This window comes from Balaenoptera ricei, chromosome 19, assembly GCF_028023285.1.
Source record: "Balaenoptera ricei isolate mBalRic1 chromosome 19, mBalRic1.hap2, whole genome shotgun sequence".
Taxonomy (NCBI): domain Eukaryota; kingdom Metazoa; phylum Chordata; class Mammalia; order Artiodactyla; family Balaenopteridae; genus Balaenoptera; species Balaenoptera ricei.
Genome location: NC_082657.1, coordinates 20,743,352 through 20,770,806, shown reverse-complemented (window position 1 = coordinate 20,770,806; position 27,455 = coordinate 20,743,352). Strand labels below are relative to the sequence as shown.

At 47.2% G+C, this 27,455-nt stretch overlaps 1 protein-coding gene across 1 annotated transcript in view; it reads left to right on the top strand.

Moving 5' to 3' along the window:
* ZNF536 (zinc finger protein 536) overlaps window positions 1-25,774 on the top strand; it is a 306,291-nt gene extending 280,517 nt beyond the window's left edge. The window contains exon 5 of the mRNA XM_059904661.1: window positions 25,530-25,774. Coding sequence (XP_059760644.1) covers window positions 25,530-25,774 — 245 coding nt within the window. The remainder of the gene's footprint in view (window positions 1-25,529) is intronic.
* The last annotated feature ends 1,681 nt before the right edge of the window (window positions 25,775-27,455 follow it).

Sequence of the window (27,455 nt, the reverse complement as noted above, 5' to 3'; positions counted from 1 at the left end):
GGCGGGAGGGGAAAGAGGCCTCACCGCGGTAAAGGGGCTTGAGGGTCCCGGGGCAGAAAAGCTGCCTCTCCAAATCCCCAAACCGCTGGTATCACCTTGACTCTAAACCCCAACTCCTGAGCCCAAGTTTGGGGTTTGCACATAGCCTGTCCCCAGTTGCCTCTAGTGTAAACCCACTGTGCGCTAAGGATGTTAGGACAGGTGTGCATTTCCTGAAGGTAGGAGTGATCTATTAAGAGGAATTATGAGATGTACAGTCGGAATTGGTTTCTCTCCCAAAATATACATTCATGCTGGTTGTGCGCATACGCAAACACAGTATAATTCACACAGGCAAGCAAACCAGCCCCATCTAGATTCTTGGGAAACGACCAGCTCTCAGATGAAGCTGGCAGAGGGATACAATTCAGACATGACACCCATTTCTTTGGAAAGATGCCTTCCCCACCCCCAGCAAACGTGCCAATTGGGCATAACATTAAGTAACGTTGGCAGGGGGCACCTGGGGTCCCTCCCGGCCCTGCTTCTGGGGTCTGCAAAGATGGTGTCTTTCTTTCTTGCTCTCCCTCTCTGCCTCCTCTAGGCCCCGGGGAGAATGGCATGGGGAATAGGGGCGGTGGCACCCTCTTTCCCTCTGACCACCCTCCGGGCATCACCTCCAGCCCCTGAGATGCCCTCTCCCCAGGAGGTGAAAGAATCACCTGTCTCTTTTTGGCACTAACACCCTCCTGAATGCCACGAGGAACTGGTGACCTTAACTCTGGTCTCCATGACGACAAGATGGTATATGTTTAATTAGTTCAGGCTTATTTTTGGACCAATTTTCTTTTATTTTAGGGCAATGCAAGCTATGATAACTGTAAGTATGTTTACGAGGCGCACGAGGCTTAGCTGAAATGTGCCAACAATTCTAGTCAAACAGATGGTGACCCCTGATTCAACTTGCCCTCTCATTCAATTATTCAGCTGTATTTAATTTTCCTCCGGGTGACTCACATGCCATGCTGCCATCTCTCCTCTAGGTGGCAGAAAAGACCACCTTTATGGCTGCAATAAAAGGTTGAAAGCCAGGTCTCGGGGACTTTTCCCAGCCAGGCCTTGGCTGCAGGAAAGGATAATGAATTTCAGCATTGGAACAATAGTTTCTGCCTAATATCAAATGATGTGAAAGAGTGGAAAAGAATTGGGTCAAATTGTATGTGATTTGGCCACAAGCTCTAAGTAATCTCCATTCTAATAAGAAATTTGAAAGACCTTCCAGGCTTAATACCCTCCCAAATAATTTGTTTGGAGTTTAAGGAGTTTTACAGTGTTAGGGCTGTTTTTATAATTGTGGAAATGTTCTGTTTTCATTTTGAAAACCTCAGCTATTTAATTTTTGGTGGCTACCAGCCCACCTAGTTGGGCTGGGGTGGTCGGTGGGAGGGGGGGAAGCTGAGCGGAATTTCTGCTCTTTTCCTCTCCATATTCTTTACTTTCCTTTCGTGCTGTCAGGGCTTAGCATTTGGAGTTGAAAACTGGATGTCCCTGTAAAAAGAGGAATGGAATTGCTCACTAAGTATCTTTGCAAAGACATGACCTTTCTAAGGAAGGAAATGAAGAAGCATGTGGTCACAACCCATACTCACCACAGACTGGATTTTTTAGAACATTTGGAAGATGAAACAATCTACTCAATTACTGCCTACTCCACTCTGTCCCGCTCTCTCCCCAAATCCTGCAGCAGGAGGGGTTGTACCCAGGACACATTGCACTAATGTTTCCTGTTAATGGACATAGCTGGTTAATTAGAGTATGGAATTCATGCCTTTATTCATACCTCATTCAACTTAAGAATTCATACCTTTAACACTGCTTTTTTTTTTTTTTGATTCATTAAGACAAGCTCATAGCATGTTACATATATATTTCCCCTCTGAGAATATCTCACTTTAGAAATCCTCTTGGAACATTGTTTATCTTCCCTGTCCTGCATTTGATCAAACCACAAATAAAAGAACCATGTGTCCAACCAAAACCAAGCAGGATCCACATGTGCGTGAAAGTATCGATGCAGAGACTGCTACCAAAGACAATAAATTGAATTTCCATGGATTAATGGGAGAGGTTTCCATAGATATATTCATTCTACCTGAAAATGCTCAGTTCTCGTTTCTGCTTAAGAGAAAATTCCTGGTGATGGAGAGGTTAAAACCATGTGCATGGACTGTATTCCTGGAACTTCATTTTAAAGGCTTGGCTTTGGCTTGCTTTCATGCTTTATTTTATCCAGCCAGGGCTTGGTTCAGTCGTTTCGCATTAAAGGGTCTACGTGTAAACCAGGAAATCTGTAGTTCAGGCAAGGGAGAGGGCTGTTGCGCTTCACAGGATGACTTCCTAGGGGGTGATGGATGTGGGGGAAGAGCTGTGTGCAGCAGCCGAGACCTGACCCCGCTGGCCCGGGAGGCGGCCTCACCCAGCCTTGGAGGGCAGGTGCAGTTGCACCCTATTTATGTCTGGGACACTCACACTTAGCCTTGTGGGGCTATTTATGGTTTCGGTGCAGCTTCCAGGGGGTTAAGTTGGGGGGTGGGGTGGGGGGGGGGTCACATCTCAATTACAGCTGCTAAAGCCACACAAATTGACTTTATTTAACACCTTTGCCCTCTGATTAGGCTACCAGATTGGGCTCATCACCTTCCTGTATTCCCAGAACCCCCTTCTCCTTGGCACCATTAGATAACTTTGGGGGCTTTCCCAGGCCCTCACAGAGAACTGCATAGAGCACCAAGAGGGTATGAGTGCATCCCATGTGATACTCCGGGGTCACTGGGTTCCCCACTCCGAGGGTAGGCATGGCATCTCTGTTTCCCATGTTTCACCCGCCTCCCACAGGGATGAAGGAACAGCAAGACGGGTGCTTTGGAATGAGCCTCTTAGAAGCACCATCACCTGCCCTTGTGGTCACCCTATTTGAGCTTCTGGAGATGCCAGTTGGGCAGAGAAGCCCAGACATCTGGGGGCTCTTATGACTGGGGAGTGTTTTTGTTTGTGTGTGTCTGGTGTGTACGTACAGGCTCCTATACACAAGAATCCCTGCTGATTTGTAGGGAAATCAAACTCTAAGATCCCCATCCAGCTTGGCTCCTTGCAGACGACACTTGCAGCAGCATGGAGGCCACATCAAGGGAGAGAGGAAAGGGAGGGCAGCCTGGGGTGGGGGTGGGGGGCGAGGCAGGGGACATGTGTGGTAGCCAAGTTCGGTTTAAAAAAATAAATACTGAAAAAATCCACGGCTTCCCTGGGCCTCTGGCTTCAGTCTGGGATTTGTCCATATTACATAATCGGTCACAAAGGTATTGTACATTAAAGAAACGGTCCCATGCAATTGCAGCAAAGGGAGGGGGGACACAACGCCACTTTGACCTCCATCACCGGCGGGGGACCCGCCACCCGCCACCTGCCCCACGGTCTTGCCATTTTGCTGAGTTCCCAAGTTACTCTGCCGCCCAGAACATCGTTTGTTTTTCTTTGTTCCGAAGACACGCTACATGAGCATTTGCGTGAGGCCATCTGTATCTTTACAAGGAAATAATGGAACAGGTAGAGAATGTGTGTCGGTGTTCAGTATCCTGACCCGTGGCTGTGCTCCTGCGCGATGGGGTGAAAGCCAGAAGTTCCTCTTCGGTGGGACTCAGAACCCTGTCCGTGGGTCAGTGCAGGTGCCGCAGACCTCCCCTCCTCTCCTCTCCTGTCTCTGGCTTTGCCTCCCTCCTGCAGGCTCTCATCCCCCCTGACAGTCCTGAGGAGGGTCTCTGGGAGGGGGAGCTGTCTCTAGCCAGCTCTTCTGCAGCAGCCAGCCGCCCCCCAACTCCCAGGGACTGCCCCCCTTCTTTTGGAAAGGGCCACCTCTTTTTTTTCCCTGAAGGTGGCAGTGAAAGAAAAAAAATGACTCCCTTTGAAGGTTTAGGAATTTTATTACAAAACCGATGGAGCACGCATCCCCTTCGTCCCCATGTGCCCAGGGGCGCTGACAATGGAAATCCCAGCCCCACAAAGTGGTTCTCACCTGGGCCAGGCCACCCCTCTCCCCTCTTCCTCCCTTGCCAGGATAATTGAGGATCATAATGCCGGGGAGGGAGCTCGGCTCGCGGGCTGTCAGGTACCTGCGCGTCTTCATGTCATCCGTCAGCATTGAGCCCCTCTGTCATCTCTCCTCAGCCTTCAGCATCGTGCTCTCTCATCGCGTTCATTATCTCGGCTCAGACCGGCCCTCCCCCCCCGCTCCCCCCATCCAGTAAATGCATCTTTGTGCAACTCTCAGTCTCCGATTATGAATCGATGATCATGTGGTATAAGAGAGATAGATGGCTTTTAGTTCCATCTTGTCTCCCCTAATTGTAAAATATTAGTTACATTACACTGTGTCTTTTGATTAATGGAACTTATTTGGAGTAGCCTATCTGAATCCTCCCCCTTCTAAAGTCCTCCACTGACTTTTGAGAATTGAGTGATTTCACTTAAAGCAGACAAATAGGCCCTTCAGTGGGGAGATAGTGAGTCTGTGCTACTGTGGGCAAGACAGGCTCCCCACATGAGCCGCCTGTGCCGGGAGAGGCTCCACCGGCCAGGCAAACCCTGGGCTGCTAATACATGCCGCGAGAGGAACTGCCTTCCCTTCCGTATTTCACCCCCTTTTTGGCAAACCTAGCCCATCTTGCTGACTTGCAAAACAGGATGTGAAACCAAATTGAATTAAAATTAAATAAATTGCAGATTGCCACATTCCCACACTCAGCCTGCGAGAAGCCAGTCAAATCTGAACTTTGATGGATTTGCGCTCTTGCTGGCCGGCTCCCTTCTCCCTGCGCAGGGCAGGGCGGCCAGGAGCATTCTGCAGACCACAGCTGACACCGGGAGACAACGTTTGTCCTTTAACGCAGAATTCACCTTATTTGGCACTATTTACTTAAATATGTCTGTCGATAAAGTCCTTGCCATACAAAAGGGAAGTCGGTGGCTAAATCCCTTCTTATAAATAATCACTGCCTATCTTTTCAGTGTAAATTCAAGGACACGTTCACTTTCAACCTATCAGCTCAATTAAAAAGGTCTATTTACTGTCGATGTGTATAATGTCTATATCTCGGGGAAATAGGAAGACTGACTTCATAAACAAACTACCAGAAAAAGGCACTGCAGGTTAGGAATTCTAGAATGCATCTTGATAGGGGCACTTTCAGGACACATGCTGTATAAAATGCATGCAAATATTTCTCTCTATTTTTTAGGATAGGCTTAGTATTTTATTCTGACCTTTGGATTTTTATTTTTACTTTTATTTGCATGATTCTTGTAGACACTGCCTATTATGTATTTTCTGGGGATATGCTATTTCATTTAATGTACTAGAGGCAGAAGATTGATTTTATTATGTGTATAGGAAGCTGGTAATGTTTTACTTTATTTATTTATTTTTTTTGAGAGCATAACAATGTGTTTATGGCTGCCAGGAAAAGTGAAGGGAGCAAAACAACCGTGCCTGAGTATAAAATTCACCCTGAGGAGTAGATGCCCAGAAACATGTCGATCACAGATTGGCAGGCTGAGCGCTCGCCACTTCAGCCACGGCCCGCCTTCCACGCCCGTTTGCACGGGGGACCTTGCGGGCGTCTGGAGAACCAAGATACACGTCTGCTCTGGGTTATCACTCAGGTACCCAAAGTGCTACCCCTCCTATCACCCGAGCCTAGATTTCAGATTTTATTTATTTCATTTTTCTGTGTGTTTTGAGTCCTTGCTTTGGGGAAAACGTATGCTTGAGGACTCTTTGTTCTGAGTATCAAGGGACTCTTTAAAATGTCAGCTGAGTTTGGGCTGTTGTGTCTCATAAAACTCCTTAGGGCTTAAGATGTACTTTCTCCAAATTCTCATTAGCGGTGTCGTTCAGTTATGCACATCCGTCATATTTTGAGAGTATTTTATAGAATATTCTTACTACAGCATGTGAATGCATATTGACAATTGTTGGCACTTTTATATATTCCACGATACACTTTTATCTGTTATGGATCCATAATAACAAATGTGTAGTAAAAAGCTATATCAAAAGGCAGTTATCCCACATGCATAAAATGCTCTGACTAGGTCTCTTCAATTTTCTTACTGCAGCTTCTGAAACCCTCACTTCATCCTGATGGACAGCAATCTTTCATTTAAGTAAAGTGCGTGCCCGCGAGGGAGTGATGGCGTTTCTAAGGCCGGCGGTGGCTCTTGTCTAGGGTAACCCCTGCGTTGGGGCTAAGAGCAGGGCATGAGGAGCTGCACACAGCCCTGGCCGCCTCACCTCTGGCCACCTTCTGCTGGAGACGTGTCATCCCGGGGAACACGGGTTGGAGAGAAAGCAGGCAGGACCTTCAGGGACTGGGGAACAGCAGCCGACGTTTATGGTCGAAGCAGCAGGCAACGTCTGTGCTGAACTCTGGGTGGGTGTCATCAGGTGGGCCCTGCCATGCTCAGATGAGCCCCTCTGACAGATGAAGAAACGGAGGCTTGCAGATGTGCTGGAGCTCGCTCAAGGCCAAGCAGCTGTTAAGGGCTGGGGTCAGGCTGCCTGCCTCCCAGACCAGGCTCTTCTCGTTCCTCAACCCTGTCTGTGTGTGTTTGGAGTTAAGTCTGGGCTTTAACCGACTGCTCGATATCATCCTGTCGTTCTGAGGATTCAGTGAGATGATGATCCCCGTACAATCCCCGACACGTAGTTAGAGCTGAGATACCGAGAACACGTGTGTGAGGGGTGGTGGTGTGAGGGGCAACCTACCCCCAAATAGAAACCGCTCCCTTTAGGGAACCCTCGTTTCTTCCTTCCCGTTCTGATTTCCTGAAGCATTTTCTGGGAGAGTTCGGAAGCTCAGTCCCTTGGGTAGGCTTTCGGATTGGTTGTGGTTATTGTTGTGACAGTGTGGTTGTCAGACAGGAAATAAAACTTTGGAGATTTCCTCTAAAAGGAAGACAGCCAGGGCCTTAGGACTGTGCGTGGATGGGCTGCGTTTGGAGTGACCAGCAGGAGGTGGGGTCACCTGCAGTCCTGACTTCTCCATGTGTCACGTGGGATGGTGGGTGTGGAAGCTCACAGCCAATTGCAAAGTGTGATGCACGTGTAAGAGAAGAGAATGAGAGCAGTGATGGTGCAAAGGAAAGGAAAATGGGCAGGTGTGCTCGTTGGTTGGGGCTGCAGAATGAGGGTTTGCTGCTAGAGACCAGAAAGTGAAAATTTCAATGTGGCTTGTCATTTGGCATCATGTATTTTAAAAAATAAAATAAACATCTGGTTGTTTGAATGCAAGTGAGATTTCCCCTGCTTCCTTCCCTGCACGACCCACCCCCCCGGCCAATTTCAGCCAAGCTGTGTGTGTAAACACAGCCTTAATTGATATCAGGTTAGGGGAGTCTGGGAAAGGTGCTGCAATTCAGAACCCTGGGATGGGCATCTTGAGACGTCTCCAGAAACCCAACAATAGGCATTTATTTGCCGACAACCTACTATGTGCAGGGCTTTGTCAGAGATGGGCTGGCAGCAAATACCAACAAGACTGGGCCACCGTCCTCAGGGAGCCTCTGGCTGGCCGGGGAAGGACGTCCCAGTGCGGGCCAATCCTGCCATGGAGGGGGGAGGTTGGGCCCCCTGGAGTGGGCAGGGGGCTCCAGGGAAGAAGCTCAGAGGAAGGGATTGGAACCCGGATAATTAAGCTCGAGATGAATTTGGTAACGAAGCCTCATTTAGTTCCCATTCAGCTCTAGTCTCCCTCTCTGTATAACGACACATCTATTTTGAGACTCAGGAAAGAAATGCTTCAATTTGCAAAGTAAATGTTTGTTTGGTTGTTTATTAATAATCATTTAAAGTATTCCATTGGATCCTTTGGCGCTAAATGGCTGTCTCTCCAGTCTCATCCTTAAGGCAGGATCTTGGGGTCCTTTGATGGTTCAGAGAAGAGGGGTCTGGAGTCGGACCCCCTGGATTCAAACACTAGCTGCCCCGCTTCCTGCTTCACCTGGCCACGTCACTGATTGTCTTTACACCTTGTTTTCCACACCGATAAAGTGAGAGGACCTACTTATCGGGCTGTGTGAGGACTATTTAGATGCGATGGTAAAGCCCGTACATGTGATCAGTGGCCCCAGGCTTAAAACAAGGGCAAGGAGTATCTGATAAAAAAATGCACCTGCTGCTAACAAAAACGATATTTTTTTTCTCTTGGTGATGCTTGGTCCTTCTTTCCCTTCCAGTTTGGTCAATCACTTTAGAAGGAATTTTGCAGCGTGAGTAAAGATACTGGCTAATTATTATGAGTAATTTATGGCTTGGGGTCAGTGTGGCTACTTCAAACAGTCTGAGCGAGGAAAGGTAGAAGAACATATTTCCAGGGAAGCAGATGGCTGGAGGTGGGGAGGGAAATCCATTTGTGTATAGTCTAAATTCCTCCAGAACAAAATCTAGACTATCTTCCCAAAGCGAACCAACCAGCCAACCAGTCTGTGGAAGAGGCAGAGGTGATCAGGAGCCCTCTGTATTAAGAGTGGGGTCTGCTCTGGACCACCTCTTCCGCCCTGGTGGCCCAACCCCCTACAGACACATGTGAAAGAGACAGACTTTGCATCTGGGCCAGTTGTCCCAAAAGGTCTGTGGCCGGGGATGAGCCCGCCTCTGCCCGGATCCCAGGCCACGTGTAATAGGAAGATCCTGACAGTAAAAATCTTCTTGTCACTGAGACATTCCTCAACTGTTAGCAATCAGTTTGGAGGTGGGGAGGATGGGGGTGGGAAATACCAAAGGACATCAAAGAGGGTCTCACTCCCAGACTCTGCTCTGTTTCAAGGCTCTAATTTGGGAAGGTTGTGTGCTAAATAATTTGTGAGCCTCCAAACACGCAGGTTATTGTCTGTGGACAGATGGTGTATCACGTTTTATCGCTTTTCCTTCTGTGGGTCCTCATATGTGGGACTGATGTGCATTCTGAAGTCTTTGTCTCCTTGCTAAAATCTCTAATCTGAAACAGGCAATCAAGCACAGAGGCAGGGCTTCAGAAGGCATAATCAGAGTTTTAAAAGCAAAGGGGAGGGGGAAAGCCAGAAATCCAAGTGCAGTTATGAGGCAGATGTGTTTGCAGAGAAGGCGAGAGGTTATTAGGGTATTAAAAGTGGACGAATGAAAGGGACTTCTCTGAGGAGAGGGAGAGAGAGAGCCAGGCCCTGGCGGCAGGCACCAGGGCGCGCCCGGCGGGGCTGGTCCCCCACCTTCCCCGGGAGCCCGGGAGCTGGGGCGATGGGGTCTTTGTCTCTGCAGGCGGCCGTGGCGGGGCCTGGGAGGCCCCATCTTGGAGCTGCGGCCGCCCTTAAGAGCTAAATCATGTTGATCTACAGGAAGGAAATGAAATAGACGAACTCTCTCCTCTTTTCTTCCTACGGATTTTTCTTTTTTATTCTGAAGATAGAATTACTGTTTGTAAGCATCTGAAAGTCATTAGAGGCCCTGCAGTCTGTCAGGTGCCGACACAAGAAACTGCTGAAACCGAACGGGTGCCTGCACCGAGGGCTGGGAATTTGTCATGTGCTGATGAGCAGTTATAATAATATATGAGCAAATCACAAGCATTCTGCAAATTAATCAAATTTTTTTCCCCTTCTCCCTTGTCTCTGGGAGAGTGGCTTTGCAGGCAGACGTAGGTGAAGCAGTTTTACTCACAGATGGTCGCTCTGGCATCAGATGGAATTTATATAACAGTAATTCTGATTTCCTGCCAAAGTAGCAGTGAACACACCAGGGAGATTGTAGAAGGCGAGTCATGTGGTTTTGCTGAGGTTGTTGTGGGAAGTTGAAGGGGGGAAATCTCAAATTTTCCTCTTTGCCTTTACTGTTTTTGCCTGAAGGGCCAGAAACGGAACGCCATTCTGCCATGGGCGAAATCCATCACATTTTTTCTTGTGACTTGTGCTGAAAGAGTGCTTCGCAGCTGTTGGGACTGCCGGCGGTGACAGAGCCCCAGGACTCCTGACCCTGACCCGCTCCTTACAAGACGGAAAGGGGAGCAGGTTCAGGAGTTAGTCGCACCGCAGGCTGCAAGGAGGCGGTGCTGATGCCTCGAGAGCCGCGCTCACTTACCCTCCGCTCCCCGTGGCATTGCTAAACCTACAAGGGCTTTTCTTTTCAAGTGTTTTATTAAATGAAGAGTCTAAAAGCCCTCACTTTAATTACACACGGGCCCCGTGTATAATGCCGCTGGATTTGCTCAAGTAGTTGAAAACGATGGTGCTGGTGATTAAACTGATGGTCTTGGTTTAGCAGCTCAAAAACCTGGGAGTGTGTTGGTGTGTAAGTGTGCGTGCACGTGGGTGCCGGCCCCAGGTCCCGGGAGGGTCTCCCTGTGAGCTGACACCCCCTTCTCCCCCTAAACTTCCCTCTCCTGGGGAAACCCTGGTCTGCCTGGTGTGAAGGGGGACGACACTTGACACTTTGGGGACCACGCTTGAGCGTGGATCTCACCGCAAGGTGCCTTCCCTGCAGAGGGGAAATGATACCAAGATGGCGTGTCAACTGCATTATGCAACAAAGTCCTGCTGTTGTGGGGTTTTTTCCTAATGTAAAGCCCTGCCCATTTGTTTTGGTTTACGTGACTACAGAGAAATAAGTGGATTAGACGGAAACTTTAGCATGCTTCATTGCAGCTGGGTGCCGACATCTGTCATTCCTCAGCCGTATTCTGGATCATGCCAGCCAGAGAAAGCAAAGTCTGACACCTTTGATTTTAGAGAGAGCCTTTTATAGGGGGAGAAAAAGAGAAGAAAGGAGTAGCATTTCCTTTGTGACTTCATAGGAAAAGCCACCTCTCTCCTGTGCTTTATTTTATTTTATTTTTGGCATGTGACAACATTAGTGGCACTCAGAGAACGCTGAACGTTGAAAAGTTTATGTTTCCATCTCTCCCTTTTAGTTTGTAATTTTCTATTGTTCACGGTACCAATTTGTTGAATTGGGCATGATAAAGTGTAGCTGTTTAAAATATATCCAGTGTGCCCATCTATATGGATATATACTGTGGGTATGGACTGCAGGTGTCTGATGCATTTACGAAAAGAGGGATGTGTGATTCTCTCTCTCACATAAACTCACATTAATACAGTACAACAGCACTGAAATTTGATGGCATATGAGTGGCCCCGCTGCACTGTTTTTGGTGAGATATTCTACAATCCACATGAGCCCACCTGCCTCCCTCCCCCAAACCATATGAGCTCCCACCCCAAGAAATGTACTGTGTTTATGAAAGATGTGAGTGGGTAGTGAAGTATCCACAGATAACCTTGGATACCAGCTTTTAGTGGACCGGCTGTCTATATACTTACAGCATTTTGTGTTGGGTGATTTTGTGGGTTTGCCCCCTCCCCCCCCCCATTTCTTTTCTAGTGAGGCACGGTGCATACCACACCCTTGGCACACGCCAAGTTACAACATTGGCCCGCCTCCCATAGTTAAATTGTATAATAAAACAGAACCTACAATTACGGGCTGATGTGTTCATTTTAAGGGACACGATGGAAAACAGGAAACAAACCAGCAGAGACCACCCACTTGTTTATTTCACTGGGTGTGTGTGTGTGTGTGTGTGTGTGTACAGGAATGCAATTTATCTGCCACATGAAAAACCACAGGAAGGCTTCACCCCGTGACCCTGCCTCACCTGGGAGGAGGTGAAGCTCTGCTTGTTAGCCTCAAGACAGTACAAGGCGGAGGTTGAGAACTCAGGCCCCCTGGTGCCAGGCGGGCGGCTGCCTCTGAGAAGATCTTGCCAGACCTTCTGACTTTTCCAGATAAACTGGTAATCCATGTTTTTACATAAAAGTTCTGTGTTCTGAAACATTGGCAGTACCTTAAATCTTTTTAAATGTAGCGTTGGGGACAAAACAATAAAAACGTGTGCCTCCAGGTTGTGACTTCTGAGGAGGGTGGAAGCGTGTTATGTCCATAGTAGTGATGGAATCCGTGGAGCTGGCCCTGTGGCCACCTGGGCTCTGGGCTCCCCGTCAGATGGGGCGGTCCAGTCCCAGCACTGCACAGGAAGTGGTGTGGTTGAGGATGGTGGGGAGGGGGGATGGGGGGAGAAGGCCTATTCATAGAGCTGTGATTGGGAGACTGAAACCCAAGGTGACTCAAGGTGCACCGGAAAATGGTCAAGCTCTCATGTGCCCTTAGTGGACTCTGGGAGGAGGAGTGTGGCAGCCGGGACTGGGGTCCCGAGGGGTCTCCAGGGCACAGAGCACTTGGGTTTTCCTGGTGGGGAAAACAGCAGGGCAGAGGGTACGGTCCAGGTCTGCAGCCAGCCCCGGCATGGGCAGGGTGCAGGGGAGGGCTCTGCAGGGTCGCCTGTTGGGAGGGGGGGCTGGATCTGAGGAAGAATGCCAAGCAGGGTGGAGGGAAGCACGTCGGGATATGTCCTCACAAGACCAGAAACTGGGACCAGACTGGTTAAGTCAGGGCTGCCCACCCCAGGGTGTCCCTAGGCCCCCGTGAAGGTGAGAACGTGGGGCTAGGCAGAGGGGCCACCCACCCAAGGCAGGGGCCCGAGCCCTTCCTAAGAAGCTGCCCAAGGGGAACAACTCCCAGCCTCCAGTATCCAGTCCCTACTCTGTGCATTGCAGGCCCCCTAAGGGGAGGGAGAGACCCACCGAGCCCGAGTCACAGGAAGCCATTAGTGAGCAGTGACTGACAGAACGGTGAAGTACATACTTATTATGTAGGCCTTCGGTAAGTGCCCATGGGGCTCTGACAGCTGGCTTCAAGGATGAGTTGAGGCTTGGTTGGATCTGATTGGAAGGAGATTTGGGGGCTGGAGTGGGCAAATTCCTGGTGGCAATGGCAATAAATATTAGGTAAGAAGGGGTTGCAAGTTGGAAAGCCAGGCTAAGGAGGCAAGATGCCCTGGTAAGAAATAGGGAGCCATGGAAGGCTGGAGAGCAGGGATGGGCATAAGTACAGAGGGGATTTGGGGACTGGCATGGTGTGTAGAGCATGCCCACTGCCTTTTGCTCCTTCTGGTGTCTTCCTTCTGTTCCTAGAGTCCTTGCTGTTTCTGGGGTGGGCTGTTGACCCACTGAACCTGATGGTGCCCAGAGATGGGTTCACATGGAGCAGGGCTGGCTGTTACTGCATCTGCTAAATGCCTACTGCCCACCTTATTGCCACAGGAGCTTCAGATAACTGTATTCAGTCCAATATTCCTAAGGAGTGAAGATATGGATATTAAAAGTATGAATAGGAGGTGCTGCATTGGCTAATTTTAGAACCCTTCCTATTTTTGTCATCTCTTGAGTACCACCTTAATAATTTTACTTAATATTTATTAAAAGCTTTTAAAAAAAGGTAGCTTTATTTTAGCGATACTATCCAACTTTGATTCACTCTTTTTTTCCTAAGGCTGTTCACCTAAAAAGTGGTCAGCTCAGTTCTATCTAAAATCACCTCTGTTAGTGTGGTGTTCCAAGTACCTCCCTTCCCCAGAAATGCTGGGAGAGAGAAGAGAGTTTCAGGAGGGCAAGGTTTGCTGTGTGACACTGGGTGAGGTCCCAGCCCCTCTGTTCTCTGGCTCCCGCCTTGCATTGAAGGCAGTGTCCTCTCATTTTGGTCTCTCCCAGCATTTCTTTCAGGATTAAGTGAGCTCACCCAGAGACAAACACTGGGTATTGTTAGAGGATTATTATATTACACATCTAAAAATCTCCAAAAAAGGAACGTAAGTTCATCCATCGACCCTTGGAAGGTTATTTAATGATAAACATACATGCTTTCATAAAATCTGGGGAATGATTTAAGATCTTGGATCAATAGTTGCCTGTGAGTGCCAGTGGCCGGGCCTATGCTACAGTCTGGCTCTCCTGACCACCCAGGCAGGCTGGTGGCTCGCTGAGCACATCGGCAGCCTGGGGCAAAGAAATAAACAGGATTTAAGGCAAATTCTGCATGGCGTGGGCCAGAGCATGGAATGAAGTCACTGAGGAAGGGACCACCCTGAGGTCAGGGGGAAGGAAGGGCAGGACCGCCTGAGGCTGCTACTTCTGAGGTCCTGGGCTGCGGGGAGAGGTGGGGAGAGGGCTGAGCTGGGAGGATCTGGGGACTCCGACACCCCTGCCAGATGCTCTCTTCTGCTGACATCTCCTGGAATCCAGCCTCATCTTCTCAGCTTTCACACTAACTGAACTTGAACCTGAAGCTGCAGAGAGGCAGCAAGACAGTGGGTTGAGCCCTGGCTGCAGGCTCAAAGGGAGCTGGTGCAAAGCTGGGTTTTCTGCCTTTCTCTGGCTTCGTGGCTCTGGACACACACTGAGCCTCTCAGGACCTTGGTGTATTTAGCTGGCAAGTGGAGACCCTGACACCTGACTCTAGCATTGTCATTGGAATGACCATTCCAATTCAAGACTCCCACGCAACAGGCACTTAATAGAGTATTTGAACATGCAAAACCGTATCTAGCAAACGTTGATTTAACTCTTCTGATGTGCCACACGTTGTGCTAAGCATTTTACAGACCTTTTCTCATTGAATCCCTGCAACCCTATGAGTGAGCTATTATTAGTACACCCATTTTAAAGATGAAAAACCTGAGACTTGGAAAAGTTGACTAGCCAGCCCAAGAGTGTGTAAGCTGTAGAGACAGGTAAGGTTTGAATCCAGGTGTCTGGCTTGAGACCCCACGCTCTTCACACCGTGACTAAGTAATGCAAACACTGTATATTGGTAGGGCTGTATCCAGCAGGGTGTCCCACCCCCTCCTCCAGGAAGAGTTTCCCTGTCACCTGCTTGGCTTCATTGGGGCCACACTCTCAGCTGTGTCATCTCCTGATCTGGGGTGTTGGGCTATCACCGTCCACTGCATATCAACCAGATTCACTTTTTAAGAAAATTTTAAAATAAAAATTTAATTTTAATATAGATTTAGAATTACAAAAATGTTGCATAGGTTGTACAGAGAATTCTCATATATCTCACGCCCGTTTCCCCCTATTATTAACATCTTACATTGGTAGGGTACATTTGTTACAATTAATGACCCAATATTGATACACTATTATTAAGTAAAGCCCATATTTGACTCAGGTTTCCTTAGTTTTTACCTAATGTCCTTTCTCTATTCCAGAGTACCACATTACATTTAGTTGTCAGGTCTCCTAGGGCTCCTCCTGGCTGTGACAGTTTCTCTGTCTTTCCTCGTTTTTGACGACTTGGACAGTTTTGAGGCATATTGTGTAGAATGCCCCTCAGCTGGGATTTCTCATGGTTAGACTTGGATCGTGGGTTTTAGGGAGGAAGGCCACAGAGGTGAAGTGCCTTCTCATCCCATCAAATCAGGGTACGTGCTCTCCCCCTGACCTTGGTCACCTGGCTGAGGTCGTGATTGTCAGGTGTCTGCCTGTACGGTTCCTCTTTCCCACTTTCCACACTGTAGTCCTGTGAAGGAGGTCGCCATGCAGCCGGCAGAAAGGAGTGGGAGTTTCAGCCACCTCCTCCAGGGGGAGCACCTGTGTAGTAAATGGTTTGGAATGCGTGGGGCATTTGTACTTTTCCACGTAGGTATTGATTCAATCATTTAGTTGTGACAGTATGACTTGTGGATGCTTACTTTATCATTTACTTTGTTGCTGAAGCTGTTCCAGCGCTGGCCACTGGGGGCTCTCTCACTGGGCTGCGTGGGGCTTTACAATACCCCCATCAATGAATGTGTTTGGAGCAATTCCTTGCTCTCCGGCACAAAATGCTCCAGGATCATCTTGTGTATGTCCTGCTCTAGCCCTAGAATCAGCCATTTCTCCAAGGAGTCCTGGTTCCCTTTTCTTGTGAATGGTATTAGAAATCAAGCTCTGGGCTAAGTGTGCTTGTTGCCACTGGGATATCATGGGTTCTGGGCCCTCTCGGCTGACAGAAAAAGGAAATATATGTGTGTATATTAACCCTTGCGTATACTCACATCTCTACGGTATGTATTAAGCTAAACACAAGTTCACACTGATGTCTCCAATCTATTACCATATGGATCAAAATTTGCTTTTAAAATAGTAAAATATATTTTTTGATAGTGTTTTAAATTTAAACCCAAATCACAGGAAATTTAAAACCTAAAATTATTTATACTAAGGATATTCCAAAGTGTTTTAGCATCTTTGATTAGATGGATGAATATTTTTTTGAAAAGTGAAAACATAAATTATGTACCTGATTAGAACCATTCTTGCCTATTTAGAATTAGGGAAATTAAATATATATATATATATATATATATATATATATATATATGTGTGTGTAACGTGTGCTACTGAGAAAAGGCTCTTACTATCAGCTCAGTGCATGTTTGTGTATATTTTTACCCATCTCATTGTCCCTGCCGAGCCTGTTGAAGCTTGAAGGATGGCCGGGGTCCTGGGCAGGGACCCTCCTTGTTTGCAGCTTCAGGTTCAGAGCAGCAGACACTCCGAGGGAGCAGCCGGTGAGGGCCAAGTGGACACCAGGCACTGCCCGGGAGGCCTGACTGGCTGGCCAGCCCGCTGGTACCACCCAGCCTGGATTCATCCCAGGCCTGCGGGGCGGGGTCCACCTCTGGGGGGCCGAGTTTCCAACTTACCCAGTTGGCCCTATAGGTGGAGCCATTTTCTTACCTACCAGCATGCAGTTTGCAAATGTCCTTAGTTTCAAGGTATCCAAAGGGCTCTGGTTGGGGTGCAAGAGGGGGAAGGCTGTTATTAAGGAGTCTTGTTGGTACTTCCCAAGCCTCATAGCCCTGCGCATGCGAGCTGCCTCTGAGGGCTGCTTCTCTCCAGGTCATTACCAGGACCCTTCTAGAAAACAATGCCACAGAACATGGCTGCGAGAGACCCTTCTGTGGTAGCTTAGAAATACTCCATGATCCTGTGCTCCAAAGAAGATATTGCAGAAAGGAAAATGGGAGTGTCACAGGGGGTCAGCTGTGGGCTGCTGCAGGCCCCAGAAAGCATTCATGATGCTGCTGGTCACCAAGATTCTTCCTCGGCCAGCCTGGACTCTCATGCTTTCCAGCCTTCTTAGGGGTTTACACCCACCCAGTGTATACGTAAGTGTGGCCAGGGCTGATATAGAAGCCATAGCAGCAACGTTCCTCTTCATTTACCCACTGTTGTCTTTTTCCAGTTATGAACAATGAAAGGCCCCAGTGTGACCGATCTGAAAGACTTGCCCTGGTCTGAGAGATGGCTTGGCAGTGTGAGGACACAAGGGGATTGTCCCTGTCACTGTTTACCTGGGCCAGGGACCCTACTCTCCACCACTTACATACATGACCCTCTTCTGGACCCTCTGCCTTGTGTTGACCACGGAGCGTGAACCATGATTCTGGGGATTGCTCCTCTCCACGCTAGGATGCCCTTGTTCCAACATCCAGAGTTATGCCTCTGTCACAATGTATGGACCCTCTGGCAAACAGCACATGTGTCTTTCCTCAAGAATGTTCTTTCTCTCTTGGGGGTCCTTTCATAACCCCCCATTTTGAGCCATCTTTCAACGGGAAACTGGAGTCTTGCTCGAAGCTGGATGTCCTTCGCTCATGAACGACTGGCCCCTTCCTCTCTCCACTTGGGTCTCCAGTAGATTGCAACCCCTGAAGGCAGTCTTAAGATGTGTGGGCAGCTATTCAGCATGTATTGGGTGGGCCTGTGTCAGGCATGTGGAATAGATGCCCTTCCCACCCTCTTGGTGCTAAAAGTACTGCATCATTCCAACAGCAATCTGCTCAGGGCAATGCATGCAGCAGGTGCTCAATGTGTGCTCATGGAAGTGGGCTAGGGTCCAGGAGATGTGTGATGTGAGCTTTGACAGAGAGAGAGCTTACAAAGCCCTGTGGCTTGGTGCCAGCCATGGGCTCAATACCAGTCTTTGACGTGCGTCTGGAGGCCACAGTGGTGCTTGTGTCCATAAGGGGTGTGGCATGTGACATGTGTGCAGTATCATACATTATAGCACACATTCCTCCAGGAAGTTCATGGATTCCCTCCTGGAGCATCCTTGGGTCTGATCAAAGAAAGCTCTTTGTAGAGAATCTTCCCACAGGTGGTTTGCAGGGAGTGACAGAAGGGAATGGTGAGATGAGAGTCTGTTCTGAGAAAACCCTAAGGTTGAATTCCTGATCAGGAACTGGCTAGCTGTGTCTACCTGACTTTGGACAATTTTTTAATCTTAGTTTTCTTATCTGTAAAATGGGGAGACATTTCTTCACCATATATCCCCACTGGTGGTCATGAGGACCATTGAGGCAATTCCTATAAATGTGCTCTGATGAGTGGGTGTCGGACTGTTTTCTCACCACCCTGGACTAAGCACCAGTGGTTGGTCACTTACCCCTCTCCCCATCTCCTCTCCACCATCCCTCACCTGAGCAGAAACCACCAGCATGGAAAGTCTGGAAGCCTTGTGGACACAGCTCCTGCTCTTCCCCAAACCCAGCTGCCCACAAGTGTGGAGCTGTAATTAATGGATGGTCCCCCAAGGACAGGCATTTTCCTCTCCCCCTTAGGTACAGGAAAAGAGAAGATATTTCCATCATAGCAAGTAAGAAAAATGTCTCGTTTCCCCACTTTTGTTATAAACAATGTACGACTTGCTTTCTCCTTACTCCTCCTGACCCTCCACACTGTATACATATTTATATATTATTCATAGTGGATTAAAAATGAATGCTCTCTTTACCACGGCTCTACGGCGCAGTGACAATACAAATTAACGTATGATGTACTTAACTTTTTGCATGGCAGTGATGGGAAATGTTGATGGCCTCAAAGTGAGAGATAGAGAGGGGTGGAAAGTGGCCTGGTGGGGGAGTGCACATCTAGCCACACTGTCAGGGCCCGAGGCCCTGCCTGCAGACGGGGATGGGGGCTATTCGGGGCAGCAGCCTCGCTGCAGAGCTGGGAAGGCCCTTTCCCTTCCCGTCTCCCAAGGAATGAGGTCCAAGCTCCCCAGGGGGTCCTGTGGGCCCTTCCCCTGCCCAGCTCTCACCGAGCTCCACCTCCACCGTACTGACCTGCTTCCATGCCCCTGCACCCACCCAGCCTTCCTGTTCTTGCGCCTAGGGTCAGGCACGTCCTCTGTCTGGGGTAGCATTCCTCTCTTTTTCCCTTCTCTTGGCTACCTCCCTCTTTCCTTCATCCATCCATCCATCCATCCATCCATCCATTCACCTGTACTTTTGCTTGAAAAATACTTGATGGATATCTTTGACATCCCAAATTCTGTACTAGGTGGTGAAAAACAGCAGTAATCAGAAAAACCAAAAAACAAAACCCCACAGTCCCTGAGCCACGGAGCTGAGAGTCGGTCTTGTGGGGAAGACAACATAATTGTTTATTTGTTGAGCTACTCTTGTTGGATGCTCTACTGTGGAAGAGAAGAGTTTGCTATGATGAACCTCAGTGGGTCTGAGGGGACCCACACAGGGGAGGCCTTCGTGAGACTGAGGCAGATGCGCTGAAGGACAGGATTACAGTAATTCGATGAAGTAGGTGAGGGAGAGTTCTCGTGGAGGGAATGGGACAGGATTGGGCCAAGGTCCTGTGGTGAGAAAGAGTATAAAGTATATAAAGCATCTGGAGAGCAGAGAGGTCCCTGTGGCCAGAGGCAGCAAACTCAGGACTTTGAGGGAGAAGAGGGTGGAAGGGCGTGCAGGGGCTCATGTTCCTCTCAGCTGAGCTCTCGGAGCCCCCAGCCACCTCTACCATCTCCCACACTGCATTCCCTCAAAATGCCAGCCTTGTACCGGAAGAGGACCCTCTAGATGCGAGATCCTTCCCGCATGGGCCTGTGACCACAGCCCAGCCCAGCCCAGCCCACGTTTGCTGAACTTTGTCCAAGGGAAATGCCCCTGCTAAAAACTTGTTTCTTTGGACTCTGGAGGTCTTCCAGTTCCCCAAGCCCCCTTCAAAGGCAGGTGCCCAGAGGAGAGACAATATCTCTGGCTTTAATCCAAGACCACCTGGGACAAGACCACCTGGAACAGGCAGGCTAGTGTGAAACAGTGACACACAAAATGCTGGTCGAATCAGTGCTTTTGATGAAGAACAAAGCATAGCCTCCCTTGACCAGGCTTAGATAAGCAACACGATGACAACAATGAAATCAGCAACCATAACAATGACAGACTGCTGACATTCGTATAGCTCTTTGTCACTTACAAATTTGACACACCGTCTCATCTGATCCTCACAACAGGCTTATGGTGTCAGTATTAGTATTATCTCCCCATTTCCGAGGTGTGGAAACTGAAGCCTTGAGAGATCAAGTGCTCACTCAAGGTCAGACAGAGGGGAAACTGAAGCTTGGGTGTTAGTAGCCCCCCAGCCTCACAGAGAGGGGAAGCTAAGCTTTGAACCCAAGCTCCTGGTCTGACTCACACTGCTACTGCAGGGCAGGAGGACACCTGGAAGCAAAGATGCAAAACTGAGAGAGCTCTCTGTGGTCAGGCATGTGCAGAAAAGGATCTCCTGTGTTCAGAGGGGCCAAAGGACACCCTGGAGGGCAGTGCTTCTTTGTGGGGTTGAACTTGAGAGAGGCCAGTGTTTTGATGCTCTCCTCAAATGGGGAGCTGGCAGGGGTGGGTGCACTTATTCTCTTAAATTCAATCACCAAGAAAGGCTGTTAGACTCAACTCTGCCTTAAAGCCTTTGCTACTTCTTAGAAACTGATGGACAGTAACATCTTCATCGCCACCTGTAGACCCAAGTGAATGGCCACCTCCATCTCCAGTCTGCCAAGGTGGCACAGGCAGCGTGGCTGGTCTTTCCTCTCATTAAAATGTGATGGATGGAAGTTTGCAGAGTTTGTCACCCTGAGGGCTTCTCCTCAGGGGACAGTTGACCTGCCTCCACCTGGAGATCTGATTTCCTCAGAGCCCCACATCCACTGCAGCAAGAAGGTAAGAAAGGTCAGCGCAGATTTCCACGGTCCCTCCCACTGTCTCTGCCTTCAGGTGGGTCCCTTGTTCTGTCACACATATCGGAAAATCACAGTAGAATATTTAGTGGAGCTCTCAGCTTTAGGGTTTATTCTGAAGTCCTTGCTTATGTTCTTTGACCAAAACCTAACAGATCATTGTGTTTGTGCCAATACCAGGGACTTAGAATGGATGAATGGTATAGAGAAATATGAAACTTTTCATCCAGATTTAGCTGGACTGGGAAATGTATCAAGTTTCCAAAAGTGCTTTGCATACCAACAGCTTTCTGTTTGGGAGTAAATGTTCTCATCACCAAAGGATCAACCTTTCACTTACATTTGATTCTTGGGAGAACACAATGCTTTCTTCTGGACCCGTCTCAGCTCCTCATAACCACCTCCCTCAGGATGGACCTCTCATTTCTTCAAATAATTTTCTTCTACATCAGTCTCATGGGGAACTTTCAACTAACCCCTCACAAGGGTGTGTGTGTGTGTGTATCCTACAAAAACACATTGTGATCATGGTTCTCATAAGAATCGGAGAATTAGGACATCTGAGTACATTATATACATTGGAAATTTGTTTTAAAGTCAAACCATCCATGTTTGCTATATCTTAAGTTACTTATCTGTGCAATGGAGTTGATATCCTTAACAAAACTGCCATAAAGCTCAAATATGAGGTTAAACATACAGAAATGTATGTGCAAACCTGTGGGATGTAGGCCTTTGGGATTTTCAAGTGCTACCATTATCTACAATGCTTCTACTTACAAGGTATATTGCAAAATCAGGATTTACGATGATTCCAGTATTGTATAGACTTCTTTCTACAAATGTACACATGCATAACATTATACCCTTACATATAGCTCCCAGCTCACCTAAGTTAAAATGAAAACTACTTCAATACTAATGGTTTGACCACTGAAGTATCCAAATATGCCAGACTTATTGTACATCTTTGACTCTACCAAGAAATAGAGATTCAGATATAACCATAGGATAAAATAATGATTAATATTTTAAAACCAATTGGTAGGAAAAATATACTAAGTGCTTTTATGTCAAGTTGGCCAATTCAAAAAAGCTCTTATTGTGAATAAAGGTGATACTTGAGGTTCTCTGTTTGGTTTGCTAAGAGGCATGTGGGTCCCACGGTGACACAATTTGCAGAGAGGGTGGCTTCCAAAGGTTGTAGCATAGATTCATACAGAAATGTATTATTCAGTAATAATAACAGAAAATATAATAAACAGTTTTCATAGATGGGAAAAAAAAAAAAAAAACAGTGGAAGATGGAGGAACCAGTGTGAATCCTGGTGATCTGAGGTAAATTTGTTAAACAATACCTTAGTTTGGTAATTTTGCTTCATGGTTCTGCTAGCCTTTTTGGATCATGGTACCAAGAGTTTGACTCTATTTATTTATTTTTATTTATTATTTGGAGTCCTTAACTCCAAAGACTTGTCAGACCACCATGATTTTCTCCATCAGTAACTTATTGCCATGAAATAAATAAATTGACAAGTTAGCCCCAGCTTTTTCTGAGCCATGGTAATTAGGATAGTGGTCACCCCTCCTCTGTGAGCTGCCACAGGGTTGTCCTTGGTGGGAACCCAGAAAATATAATCCATTTCTGAGAAAATTTGGACAAAAGTTTAAAAACGTTTCTTAAGCTTCCTGAGAGAAGTCTCAGCTCTACTCCTCAGGTTCTCTGAATGACCCTCAGTTGGTTCCTATGCCTCCAGCTACAGATTTGGGCCCTCCTTTCTCCTGCTCAAGAGCTGCCCTTTCAGAGAACCTCAAATCCTCCCTCACTGAGCTCTGGGCATAGCTTCATGTCCACAGGGATGACGACTTCATGAGTTGGATGATTGAGTCTTGGGATCTGTTGGAAACTCACTGAGGCCCAGCTTAGCACTGACTTAGATTCATGATTATGGTGGGGAGAATGGGCACGGCTTTTCCTATCCCACTGCCACTGATCAGAACCACGATTCTTCCCTTCAGTCTATGCTCTAACTCCAACGTGATGAAGAGTAGGGCCATGTATATTCTTCGTAAATATGCTAAGTCCACTAGAGATAGAGTCTCAGTTCTCCTTCTGCACCATCCCAGGGTCTTCCCTGTCACCTGTGTGAGGGGCGACTGAGCCCAAAGGGTGGGGTTGGGTAGCAGGAAGGTAAGAAGTGAATGGTGCTTGCGAATCCTTCTCTTACTTGACAATGGTGGTCCAGGCCCCTCCTGCTGACTGTCTGTGCTCTTCTTGCTGTGGTAGGCTATGTGGAAGGGCCGACAGCAAGTGCACTTTTCTTGGGTTTCATTTGTTCTTACCTACATGGACTTGCAAATCGGCTTTTGCAAGTGGGAAAGTTGATCAAATTCAGCCTTGTGTTAGGTACAACAATAGAAACAAGAGAAAACTCTATCAAAAAATTTGTATTCAAAAAAAAGGCAAGGTGAAGCAGTAAGATAATAATGCAGTCCACAAACAGTTAATGCCTGCTTGCTCTGTGCCAGGCAGTGGGCTTGGCACCAGTGCTATTAAGATGGCTATGCCTCCTGCTTCAGGAACACACAGATAGTCATGGTGATCAACACACACACAGCGGCCCCATAAAACATGCATCCCAGTTGGGCAGAGCCTTGAAAGAAGAATGGGGTTTGGGTCTGCAGAGAATAGAAGTATTTCAGGGAGAGGGTAGCACAGCAAGGGTACGGGGACCCTGCGGAATGAAGCCTTTTTTGCAGATACCATCTAATCATTTGGGTTGGAGTGGGCAAAGGGGGGATGCTCCCAGGAGACTTGAGAGGTGCTGGGACTGAGCTATGAAGGTGAGGGGGTAGGTGGCCATCAAAGGTTTGGGCAAGGAAATCACAGCTGAGCTTCTGCTTTAGGTACTCACTGTGGTACCCCTGGGGAGGACGGGCAGGAAGTGGGGAAACTGGAAGCAGGAAGCCCTCTTGCAGGCTGCCATGTTCATAGTCTAGCAAGAGTTGGTGTACACTGGGCTAAGCTCAGAAGGGGGGTGTTGGAAGGAGAAAGATTCAACAGGTAGAATGGATTTGCCCAGGGGACAATTGGCTAGGAGGGAAGAAGGAGAGAGCGAATTCCTGAAGCCCACTAAGAAAGAAGCAAGGATCTAGCACTGTGTGCAATTTGGTGAGAAAATGAGTTTCAGCTCCAAACATTTGGTTGGCCTTCAGTTCCTCAAGAACAAGACTGTTTTGCTAAGTAGATACACAGGACTTCTGCTGTTACCGTTCTAGAAAAAGTGCTGAATATGCTGTTCAGATGTTTTCTGGGGTAAACGGTTGGGCCCATTTATTTACTTGTTTATTTTTCTGAGCAAATGAAACCCAGCCCTGGGTCTTGACCTCTCTGGGTGCTGGGTAGGACAGCTTCCAGGAATGGCGTATCCACCGTTTCCTAGCATCAGGCAGAATACAACTGTTCCATTATAACTTCCCAATCCAGATGCTTTACTGGTTCCTTAAGATGGCAGAAATGTGTGCACGCCTGCTGTACATCCGAACAGAGAAATCAAGCCTGAAGGAGCAGGTGGATGTCACACAATCCATCTTCTGTTCTGATTTATAGCCTTTCTAGTAAAGTTTGATTCCAAGCGTCACTATTCAAAATCAAACTTCTTTAAAACTAGGTTGCCCTTGATTATCTGAATGTCCAGGTTCCTCTCTGATACCTTCTGCTGCCTCCTCTTGAAACCCTGAGATTCCCAAATTCTTCCAGCTTGGCACTTCCACTCCACCCAAGAGCAAGGCTTGGGTAATATCCCTCTCTCACCCCACCCCAAACACCCTCCCTGGTCACTCTTGATTTGCTTATCAGTAAAGAGTTAGTGGGAGGGTAAGAAAGTGAACTGTCTGGAGACCTGAGTCAGAATCTCAAATGGAGGGATTTATGGCTTTTTTGTGTGGAGCTAGGGTCAGCAAAGTACAGTCCAAGGCTCAAATCCGTCTCCTGTCTGTTTTTGTATGGTCTGCAAGCTAAGAACGGTTTTTACATTTTTAAATGGTTGAAAAAAAAACCCAACAAGAATAATATTTCATCACATATGAAAATTATATAAAATTCAGATTTCAGTATCCATAAATAAAGTTTTGGATTTCATCAACAAAAATTTGGAAATTTATTTCCTCTCTTGTATTAGTACCTACATCATATCTTTGACCTTGGCCTGCAAAGGCTAAAATATTTGCAACCTAACTTTTTATAACAGAATTTCCAGGTGTTGGGGACTTTCTCTTCTGTCACCTAGAAACTCTGAATTATAAACTCTGGCCACGATGGAAATCCCTGTCCAAGTTATTAGTATTTGGTAACGTTATTTATCCAAGTAACTTATTACTTATCCAAATAGATATATGGGCTGCCTCTTCATTCTTTGCCATTTGATTTTTGCAAGGCAATAACACTGATGATATTGATAGTATTGGCAATCATGATCATGGTCCTTTGAGCGTTGGGGGCCGGGAAGGGGGGTAAGCAGCAGAGCTGACCGGCCACTCTTTCTGCCCACAGGTCACAGGCCTTTCCAGTGCCGCTACTGTCCCTACAGTGCCTCTCAGAAGGGAAATCTGAAGACCCACGTCCTCTGCGTCCATCGCATGCCTTTTGACAACAGCCAGTATCCTGACCGCAGGTTCAAGCGCTCCAGAGTCGACTCGGAGGCTTCTGGGAATTTCGAAGACCCCACAGCTGTGAAGGCGGGGAGCTCAGCAGAGCTAACAGAGGAGGGCAGCAAGGCCCAGGAGGAGCGCAACTAAGCCAACCAACCCGGATATTGCAATATTATTTTACACAGTTTTCAGATTATGCATCTGGTAAAAGAGTTTGCTAACTGCATTGCAAGGGGAAAAAAATCATGTACAACCTCCCCTCTAGTGTATAGAACATTTAAAAAATTTAAAAAGATATCTATATATATATTAAAAAAAAATCCCCAGTCCTTGAAAATGGCTGCTAAACTGTTACCCGGCAACAAGTATTTCCAAACAATGCAGGTGGGAGAAAAGGCATTTCAGAAATGCTTGGTGTCCTCCGAGCTCAAGGAAGCTGGGGGCCCTTCCAATGCTAGAGTCGTCTTTGTTCAAAAATCATGCTCTTAACTGAAAAACGATACCATCTAAATGATTTAGTGTTGCCTTGAAGATGGAGGGGTTGTGTTTTCATTGTTGAAAACACCTCTATAATCTGACACCAGCTGCTGTCATCTGCCTCGCACCCTAATGGGATGTGTCGGGAGGCGGCCGCGGTGCCAGTCAGACTGGAGCGGTCACTGCAGAGAAAATCAATTCACGTGGTGTTGTAACTGCACTCTCAGAGAAACCTTAGCCGGCCCGCAGCCAGCGCCAGGACTGACCGGCACTGCAGAGGATTGCCATCTTCAACGTGCATTTAAAAAAAATCCACAGCCAAATGAATCAATGGTCAGGAAGTATCTGCAGACAAATGTCCAGTGCAGGTTTGATGAGTAATTCCTTTTTTTAGATCAAATTGCAGTATGGAGGGAAATGCTTTTTTCTTGGTTGTCTTTTTTTTTTTTTTTTTTTTTTTTTAAATTTTTGAAGGAACTTACAAGAAGGTTGCTAATAAAAAAAAATTAGGGGTACATGATATAAAATGCTTAGAAAAACTAGCCCACCCTACCCACAGAAGGTGCTGGTGAGGAATGGAGGCTTATGTAACAATAGATTGTTTTTATTATGATTTTAAAAATTTTACTTGAAAGAAGGCTGCTTTGGTCCTTATTATCAGATTTTTTTCATGTGTTAGTTTTTGTAAGTCTCACAGACACGAAGCAAGATTTTCTTCTCCAGCAAGCTCTTACGAAATAGCCTGTATTAAAATATGAGTCTAAACATCCTGCTCTCTATCACTAATGAAGAAAACTGTTTAAGTTAAAATGTCTGTTTTTGTAAAACAAATGTGTTCTATATTTTTGTAGATTTTAGATTTTCTACTGATTGGATACTCCAAATTTATCAAGTTCTGCACCACCCAGAGGGAGATTGGAGAGCCAATAATGAAACAACTCATTCTTCTAAAAAACGATTTACGAAGACTAGTTAATGGTTTATTCCTGAATCTGCTAGTGTGGTGTCAAAGTTCAGCCTCTTAACATACTTCCTTTGAGTGACACGAAATTGGTGCTGTTGCTTGTGACGGTGGAGAAGTATTGAAGTATTAACTTCTTCTAAAAAAATCATTCAGACTTAAAAAAAAAAAAAAAAAAAAAAAGATAGATATCTCCTTGCAGGCTGGGAGCACAGAATAAAACCCCAGGGCCTTAAAAACTTCAGCTCTGCCTACAGCAGTTTACAAAAATACTAAACTGCAATCAATGTAAATAAAATGCTTCGCTATCCTGAGACCAGAAGGAATCTCAGGCTAATAAGGAATCCGGTTTGCATATGCTGTCGAGAGGGTGACATCCCCCCGGGGTTT